This window comes from Babylonia areolata, chromosome 1 (assembly GCF_041734735.1).
Source record: "Babylonia areolata isolate BAREFJ2019XMU chromosome 1, ASM4173473v1, whole genome shotgun sequence".
Lineage (NCBI taxonomy): Eukaryota > Metazoa > Mollusca > Gastropoda > Neogastropoda > Buccinidae > Babylonia > Babylonia areolata.
Genome location: NC_134876.1, coordinates 75,981,718 through 75,991,717, shown reverse-complemented (window position 1 = coordinate 75,991,717; position 10,000 = coordinate 75,981,718). Strand labels below are relative to the sequence as shown.

At 42.5% G+C, this 10,000-nt stretch overlaps 1 protein-coding gene across 2 annotated transcripts in view; it reads right to left on the bottom strand.

Annotated features, from left to right (window-relative positions):
* Window positions 1-10,000, bottom strand: part of LOC143293580 (RYamide receptor-like) — an 86,991-nt gene that overhangs the window by 42,364 nt on the left and 34,627 nt on the right. The window contains exons 2-3 of one of the 2 annotated variants that reach the window (XM_076604646.1): window positions 5,567-5,598; window positions 1,289-2,813 (exon numbers count right to left, since the gene is read on the bottom strand). In XM_076604646.1, the coding sequence (XP_076460761.1) occupies window positions 1,289-2,137 (849 nt within the window). In that variant the 5' untranslated portion in view covers window positions 2,138-2,813; window positions 5,567-5,598. The remainder of the gene's footprint in view (window positions 1-1,288; window positions 2,814-5,566; window positions 5,599-10,000) is intronic. The other variant, XM_076604637.1, reaches the window with a different exon arrangement.

Sequence of the window (10,000 nt, the reverse complement as noted above, 5' to 3'; positions counted from 1 at the left end):
ATTATTCACAAGGTGTATCCGAACTATGATACCATCAAATGACAGGACTAATGCGTTAAGAATTATTTTCGACCAAAATAGTTATAATGGATCTGAATCCAGAAGTTTTTTTTTCTTAAGAGCATCCAGTTACTGTTGCCATGATCATCCATCAAGCCACATTTCCTACAGTGACATTAGGCTAGTCCTTTCTTTTGTGTATAGTGATACTTATTTCCTATGCTAGTGATGAGCCTACACGAGGATTTCTTGAATTCGTGAATTATACTGAAATAGAACGTGTTTTCAGTATCATCTATCTGAGGGTCCATTGGCACGCAACAGACTCTGCGAGGAAACGAAAGTCATACATCCCAGCCACCTCCTACCCTGGCTCTTACATCACAGGGTTAAAAGGTACAAAGAGAAAAGATCAAAGCGCCTGACATCAGTGTGTCTGAAGGGACCAGAACTGATCGTCAACTAACAGCCATTCGTCCAGTACATTATGGCCAGAGGTCCAAAGTGCAGTGATACTCCCAGCAGTGTTAGGAGAAACAAGAGCGTGGAAAAGCCATCCCACGAGCATGTCGAGATCGATAGATAGATAGATAGATAGATAGATACAGAGAGAGAGAGAGAAAGAGAGAGAAGAGAGCGAGACAGAGAAAGGGAAAGAGAAAGAGAGAGAAGGAGAGAGAAAGAGAGAGAGAGGGGGGACAGAGGGAGAGAGGTAAAGAGAGACAAAGAGAGAGAGGGGGGGGGAGAGTGACAGACAGAAAGACAGGCAGAGAGACAGACAGAGAACGAGAGAGGGAGGGCGGGAGAGAGACAGATAGAACGACAGAGAGACAGACAGACAGAAATAGAGAGGAGGGAGGAGGAGATGAGCAGTGAAAGAGAGAGAGTGTGGGGTTGTAGAGATGGAAGAGCAGAGAGAAAGGGAGAGCAAAAATGAAAAGGAAGAAAAATAAAGAAAAGAAAGACAGAAAGAGAGCCAACCAACCAACCAACAAACCAATCAGACAACCAACCAACCAACCAACCAATCAGCCAACCAACCAACCAATCAGCCAACCAACCAACCAATCAGCCAACCAACTGACCAATCAGCCAACCAACCAACCAACCAATCAGCCAACCAACTGACCAATCAGCCAACCAACCAACCAACCAACCAACCAATCAGCCAACCAACCAACCAACGAACCAATCAGACAACCAACCAACCAACCAACCAATCAGACAACCAACCAACCAACCAACCAACCAACCAACAAGAAAAAAAGACAAAAAAAAGACTACTCACTCTTTTACGTGGGTCGACGCACTGGCCGGTACTAGCATCCATGGCGGGCACACTGTCCTGGTGCTGCAGCACGGGCCTCATGGAGGAGGTGCCCATTCGGCCGTGGGGAGGCGTGTCCTTGAGCCACACCACGATGACGATGCGCAGGTAGGTGTAGGTCAGCACGGCCAGGGGCACGAAGTACTGCAGCACCATGATGGTCATGCTGTAGGTGAACAGCTGCTTCTCCGTGGGCCACACCTCGTAGCAGCGAATCTCCGACACGTTGACGTCCTTGGTGGGGAACTCCTCCAGTTTAGACACCACTGCCGTAGGGAGAGGCGTCCCGAAAGACATGAACCAGGTGAGGATGATGATGAGGCAGCACTGGCGGATCGTCAGGCGTCGTTTAAACGGGTACATTATAGCCACGTACCTCTCCAAGCTGATGGCGATCAGGGTGTACGCGTTCTGGAAGACGACGACAATCTGGACGTAGGTGCCGAACGGGCACATCCAGGCGGGGAAGGGCCAGGAGTCGACCAGCACGTTCGTGATGAAGGTGATGGGGATGCAGACAAGCGCCATGAAGGCATCAGAAGTGGCCAGGGAGGCGATGAAATAGTTGGTGACGTTACGCATCTGCCGCTGCGAAAGCACCAAGTAGATGACGGAGCCGTTGCCGATGAGAGCCACCACGATGACCAGCACGTAGAGAATGATGATGACGTTCTTGAAGGCCGGGAGCAGGTCTGCCTGCAGCGGGTTGAAGCTAGACCCGTTGTCTGGCATGGACTCTGTGGTGATGTTGTGCTTCACCAGCATCTCGCCGCTCTCCTGGAGAGTGACGTTCACCACAAACGTTTCCATTGTTGCTGCTAAGTTTGTCTTATATCTCTGAAGTGTTTACCTCACTAGCTTTTGAGTGTGTGTGTTTTATTGTTCTTGTTCGGTGTTACTAACCTTTTTGCTAACACTTCCGCACTGTCAACGCTCTCTTAGTCAGTCGTTTTCTGTGCACTGCAGATAATTCCTCGCCGCTCTGAAAACGACGTTGTTACATACCTTTGGTTATTGGATGCTTGTTTTGCACAACCCCGTTTCTTAAATATGTCTAATGGTGAGAATGTGAACTTCATTACTCACTGATATTGATGTAACTTTGTATCACAAGGACGGTTTCTTAGCATAGAGGGTCAAAATTCTGTCTAAAATATAGGTCAGATTTATTATAAAAACAACAACTGCCAGATCATTAAGGTATAATAATATTTTCTAACAGTGCACAAAAAAAAGCATAACATTATATTCCCACCAGTTTCTGCGAGGGTGTAATTTTCCTTCCTTTTTGTGAGAAAAAAGCTATCTACTTTCTTATTGCAGTTGACATGGCATAATTACCATGGTTGCCGGATCAAAGTTATTTCATACGCATCACACGACTTTCGTAGCTGGTGTTCACCAGAAGAATCCCGAACGATGTAGAACATACAGCTGAAGTCTGAACGATCCACCACGGATTAAGCTCGAACGTGAAGCAGTATACCTGTAACAGAAGAAGTTTATACGAATACATTCATTATTATCACGTTCACCACCACCACAAACAATAACAGTAAGACAACAAAATAAACAATAAATGAAAAAGCCAACGACAAAACAGAAACAAACAAACAAAAAAACAAAAACCAAAAACAAACAAACAAACAAAAACAAACAAACAAAAAACAAAACAAAAAATAACAACAACAACAACAAAACCCACAAAAAACAGCCAAATAAAAATGAACATGCTAATACGCATGCACTATTCTCCACCGCGTACTTAAAACTCTTGGGCACACACGCACACACAGACAGACAGACAGACAGACACACACACACACACACACACACACCTTTCTTATGTCTGATTCCTGAGCAGGAACCAGTTATCTTTTCCCAGCACACAAGCACACACACACACACACACGCACGCACGCACGCACACACACACACACACACAGGCGCGCGCGCGCGCGCGAGCGCGCACCAAATTCCTGAGCAGGAACCATTTCTCTTTTCGCCAGATACTAGGGAGGCGCAATTTATTTCTGTCTTCTTAATTTCGGACGGGGTGGGGGGAGGGCGTGGGGGTAGGGATGGGAAGGGATGCGTGCGAAGATAAATATACAAAATTAACTGCAGCATACCTTGACACAGACCTCAAGGATGCGGTTGTCTCCCCCCATCACAAACAAGTGGAGAGAGGTCAAGCCAAGCCTTGACACAGTTCCACCATTGTCACACACACTAAATGCTTGCTAACGTGTCATGTACCTACCCTCCCCTGCTTCCCCTGTCCCACATCTCCCCGCACCCCCTTCCAGCCCACCCAACCCCCAAATCCCCAATATACAGGGTTCACAAAACGTTAAAGACCACCTAGGAATTTGCTCAGTTTTCTTCTTAACGCATGCAGTGGTGTATAATGTAATGAGCACCACTCGGAAACTAGAGGTCCTTTCTAGTACGTGCACTCCCATTTTCGGTTTTCTTTATTTTCTTTTTTCATTCATAAGTGTAATGTACAAGGAACAAAACCTACACTAGACCAGTTTATTAACAATTTGAAAATTATGTTCAGGTTAAAAAAATACTTTTGTCTTCCTCTCTTGGGAAAACAATTCTTTTTGAACAATTCTGTTTAGCATGGCAGTAATATATGCCGTTGATTACTTAAGGAATCAGTTGATATTTTAGTGAGTGGGAACAGAATAGTATATTCCATCTCTTTGCAGTGCAACACGTAGTATCATATATATTTGAGTTGTATGATATTGAATATGCGTTTAATTGTAGCTGTAGTACACAGCAAGAGTCAGCCAATTAGAAACAAAACCATACACTTTCACTTGCAGGATGCTTAACAAAACAAATTAGTTGATGATTATGCAAGTTTTGTAATTGATGTTATCCATGTGTTCATGATGTTATATGTACACTCTTGATGTTATCCGTGCATACTTGAAATATTTGTGGTGTTGCAATGTATTGTATTCTCAATATTTATTAAAAAAACAAAAAAACAAAAAAACAACAACAAAACAAACACACACAAAAAAACAAACAAACAAAAAAACAACAACAAAAAAACAACAACAAACAAACAAACCCCAAACCCCACCCTTTAGGACCAGATTTCTCTGTGTGAAATTCGGGCTGCTCTCCCCAAGGAGAGCGTGTCGCTACACTACAGCACAATCCTTTTTTTGTATTTTTTCTTGCGTGCAGTTTTTATTTGTTTTTCCTATCGAAGTGGATTTTTCTACAGAATTTGCCCGGAACAACCCTTTTATTGCCGAGGGTTCTTTTACGTGCGCTAAGTGCATGTGCACACGGGGCCTCGGTTTATCGTCTCATCCGAATGACTAGAGTCCAGACCACCACTGAAGGTCTAGTGGAGGGGGAGAAAATATCATTAGGCCGTCACTCCATTATCGAAAAACTAAGTGTTTGGCCGCAGCATCGATTTTCAAACACATTCCGAGCTGTTCAATGTGCACTTTCGGCTGAAACAGTCGTTAATGAATCCAGTGAGAAACCAGTAGTAGACCATTATGCAGCCTGCATGATTTAAATCAATTCTCGATTTAAAAAAAAAGAAGAAGACATTTTATGAAAACACATGCTTTCATGATGTGGTCCTTAAATTTTTGTGAGGTCTATACATACTGCAAACAACATTGGGAACAGGTTTATGTCCAGAAATAGGTAGTTCATGCCCTAAATGGAAGGGGCATAATTTGTTTTAAAACGTGAGGTGTGGCATGTTTACACGTGATGTGGAAAAGCAGTGGATGCATTTGTCACGTGTGTTTACCTCAAAGAAAAAGGAATATGCCGTAAACAAATTGTTTACACACACACAAACCCCCACCCCCCACCCCCACACACTATCGTTGTCACATAGATATATATATATATATATATATATATAAATATACATATAAATAGATAGAGAGAGAGAGAGGCGCAATCTCTCTAACACACACACACACACACACACACACGCGCGCACACACACACACACACACACACTCTCTCTCTTTCCTGACGGATTTGAAACAGAAGAAGAAAGATCAGATGATTTTTTTAGAGCAAAATACAAATGATTTTTCTTATATAGTAAGATGGAATAAAATGAAAATTTCATGAAAATAAAATATGATACAATAAGATAAAACACAAATATCGATCCTAAAAAAACACACCATGCAGGAATGTGGTTTCTTCTCATTTTGCTGCTCAAACACTCACCTTAGGGCATCATGAGGATCTCTTCAGAGTTTCTGTCGAGGGAGGGAAATGTAAAAGGTTAAAACAAGTAAACGTAAAAACGAGGGATTAAAATCGTACACCTAATCACAAAAAATCACCCTTTATCTTTATTGCTTTTATGGCCTGGAGCTGCCTGATTCTTTTTATGTCCCTTTGTTGGATTCTTTTTATTTTTTTAGAATAATCAATGCCGATATATTCTTTCCACGGAGGACACAAAAGCATTGGTTTATTCAAAGCTTTCCTCCCATCAGCTATTCTTTCTTTTGTTTCTTTTCCTAATACTTTCATGTTTATGAGGAGCTGCAGGCAAATAAACATCCCAAACCCGATCTTTTCATTTAATTTTTTTTTCTTCCTGATTTTCTTTACGTTTCTTTATGAGAGAAATAAAGAGAGAAGCAGAGATAGACAGAAAGAGAGAGAGGAAGACACAAGAAAAGAGAAAAAAACCCAAAGAGACAGTGACAGAAAAACGAAACGAAACGAGAGAGAGAGAGACAGACAGACAGATAGACAGACAGACAGACAGGCAGACAGATAGACAGAGACATAGACAAAGAATCAAAGAAAATGGAGACGGAAACAAACGGTGTTAGCCCCTTGCTTTCTCTTCCAATCCCGCGCTCTTTTGAAAAAAAGTAAGAAAAAGCACTGGATTGCCAAAAAGCGAGGGCTAGGAAACAGCCCCACTGTCGGACCCCTTTGCTTCCTTGTTGCAAACTATGTAGAGGTGATGTTATGATGCCATCATCATCAAAACTTAATAACTCTTCTTTCATTTATATTCAATTTTTTTTTCCGCGTGAGACAGAACTCTTTCTACATGAATGAGTATGATGGTCTCAGGGGCGACTTATACTTTGATGTCGGATCTAAAGGCGATGGGTTTAAAAAAAAATCTTTTTTCTTTTTAAAGAGGCTTTGTGATTTTATTACAAAATGCAGAGAAGGCACACAAGCACGTATCTTTGGAAGTTTGTTTCCATGCAAGTTGTTATGAAAATGTTTTATATTTAGATAGCCAAGAAGCGATACAGTTTTGCTTTTCCAAGCAATCACGGAAAGCAAGCAAGCAACAAACAAACAAAAAAGGATGAAAAGGGTTTTTGCTGGACACACACACACACACACACACACACACACACACATTTTATAGACGGACTTGGGACAGAAGAAGAAAAAACCAGATGATTTTTAAAAAACAAAATACAAATGATTTTTTGAATAAATAATCACGAAATAAGATAAGATAAAATAAAACAAAATAAGATAAAACACAAATATTAATTCTATAAAAAAAAACACACCATGCAGGAATGTGGTATGTGGTTTCTTCTCATTTTGCTGCTCAAACACTCACCTTAGGGCATCATGATCTCTTCAGGGTTTCTGTCGAGGGGGGGGGGGGATGTAAAAGGTTAAAACAAGTAAAAAAGAGGGATTAAAAGCGTACACAGATTCACAGAAATCACCCTTTATCTTTACCGCGGCTTTTATGGCCTGGAGCTGCCTTAACCTTTCCATGTCCCTTTGTTTGATTCTTTTTATTTTTTTAGAATAATCATTGCCAATATATTCTTTCCCTGGAGGACATAAAAGCATTGGTTTATTCAAAGTTTTCCTTCCATCAGATATTCTTCCTCCCCAACCCTAATTCTTTCCTGTTTATGAGGAGCTGCAGACACATACACATCCGAATCCCGATCTTTTCATTTCTTTTCTTCCTCATTTTCCTTACGTTTCTTTATGAGAGAGATAAAGAGAGAAACAGACATAGACAGAAAGAGAGAGGGAGACACAGGAAGAGAGAAACACAAACAAAAAGACAGTGACAGAGAAACGAAACGGAGCGAGAGAGAGAGAGAGAGAGAGGGGGGGGGGCGAGGGGCGTTGGTGGGACAGGGGGTGGAGGTGGGGGGTGCAAGGGGGCGGGAAGGAGACAGGCGGGCAGACAGACAGAGAGACAGAAACAGAGACAGAGACGAAGAGTCAAAGAAAATGGAGAGGAAAACAAACTGTGTTCGCCCTTGCGATCTCTCCCCATCACTCCACCCCACACCCCACACTTTCTGTCACTTTACCAGAAAGCGTGGTATTCAGTGAAAGCATGGTCGTTCACCCGCCACACTTTCTCGCAGTTTGAGAGAAAGCCTGGGAATTCCCCTCCCCCCCCACCCCCCCCCCCACCTCCCCTTAGTTTTTCTTTAGATTATTTTCTTTGACATCTGGGTTAGTGTGTCTTGTCCATTCCCACACAAATCTTCTTCTGTTCTTTCTCTCTCTCCTCATTTTCAGCTCATATTTGTTTCATGAAAAGTCAGTAAACCGACCTGAATAACACAGGAAATATTATTCTAATAGACAGAAAGCACGGCAGGGTAACGACCAGGTTTTCTTCCAGTCCCACGCTTTCTTGTAAAAAATGAGAAAAAGCACAGGGTTGTGAAAAGCGTGGGCTAAGAAACAGTCCTAATCAGACCCCTTTTATTCCTTGTTGCAAACTATTTAGAGGTGATTTTATGATGCCATCATCATCAAAACTTATTAACTCTTCTTTCATTCATGATCAATTTTTTTTCGCGTGAGACAGAACTCTTTCTCCCTGTCCTGAGTATGATGGTCTCGGGGGCGACTTATACTTTGATGTCGGATCCACAAGGCGATGGGCTTTTACAGAGGCCTTTTGATTTTATTATTACTTTCTTTCTTTCTTTCTTTTGCCCTCGACAGCTACGCAGTCAGGGTCGAAGTCCGAGGGATGCCACAAACTCGGACGTCCGGTGAAGATCGGCTACAGTCCCCCAGAGCTTGGTGTTGAGGTCAGCACCCCCAGGCCAGGACTGCTGCCGCATCTTTTCATACAGGGGGCAGTCTTGGAGAATATGGAATGGGGTCTGGTCAGCCTGGCCGCAATCACATAGGGATGTGGCTGCCACTCCAATCCTCTTCAGGTGTGCTCGGAGGCCGCAGTGTCCTGTGCGAAGGCGGTAGATGGTAGTCTGGTGTCTCCTCTCCAGTGTCCTGATGGGATCTTGGTGTGCCTGGTAGCCTCCGTTCAGGGTGACCAAGCCTCTTCGGAATCTGCTGCGGAGGAGAGTTTTTGCTTCCTCATACGTGGCAGGAAAGGTTGCTGTGTGAACTGGCTTCCTTCCTTAGCAAGGTGGTCTGCACGCTCGTTGCCTGGGAGGCCTACACATTATTATTACAAAAACCAAAGAAGGCACACGAGCGCGTATCTTTGGAAGTTTGTTCCAATGCAGTTTATTACAAAAAGGTTTTGTATTTAGATAGAACCCAAGAAGAGATAAGAGTTTTGCTTTTCCAAGCAGTTACGGAAAGCAAGCAAGCAAACAAACAAAACGAAGAAGGATGAAGAAGGTTTTTGCAGTGGCAAGACAGCCACAGTGCAACGTGGTCAGTTTTACCTCTGAAAATGTTACCAGCCAACAACATGAACGCTTGTAAGAAAATTTTGTTTTAATGCTCAGTAAAGATAAAACCCAGTTAAAGGTATATACGTTCACGCGTCCACACATGAACGAAGGCAGACAGACAGACAGACAGACACACACACACACACACACACACAGATCCATACACACACACACACACTCACACACGCACGCACGCACACACAGAGAAATACAGACACACACACGCATACACGCACGCACACACACACACGTACACACACACACACACACACACACACACACACGCACACACACACACACACACACACACACACACATTCCATCTCTAAATCCAAATGGACTTGCGAATGAAGAACGAGCACAAATAAAATGAACAACAACTTTAAGAAAAAGCAACAACAAAAAACTAAAATAACTAACATTATCCCTTAAAAAAATATATACACAGTCCTAGAATGCAATCCCCCTTCATTTTACTGATCAAATACTCACCTTAGGGTTTCATCAAGAGGTTTCTGCCAAGAGGAAAAACGAAAGGTAAAAACAAGTAAATGTAAACTCGAGAGATCAAAAGTGAGATAGAATTGCAGATTTCATCCTTTTATTTTGTGTGGTCCTGTTTTAAGCTTTCTTTCTTTCTTTCTTTCTTTCTGTCTGTCTGTCTGTCTTTTCTTTTCTTTGTAAAACAATCAGTGTGCAGATGTACTCTTTCCACGGAGGCCATGTGCACTGATTATTAAAGCTTCCGGTTAAGGATTCTTTCTTTTTTTCTAATCCTGTTCATTGTAACTTTTCTTTTCTTTGTTTCAGATTCTTATCTGGCATACAATTTTACTTTTGGTTGTGGTTGCCCCCTCCATATTTTTTGGGGGAAAGAGAGAGAGAGAGAGAGAGAGAGAGAGAGAGAGAGAGAGAGAGAGAGAGAGAGAGAGAGAGAGAGAGAGAGAGAGAGAGATGATGATGATGATGATGATGT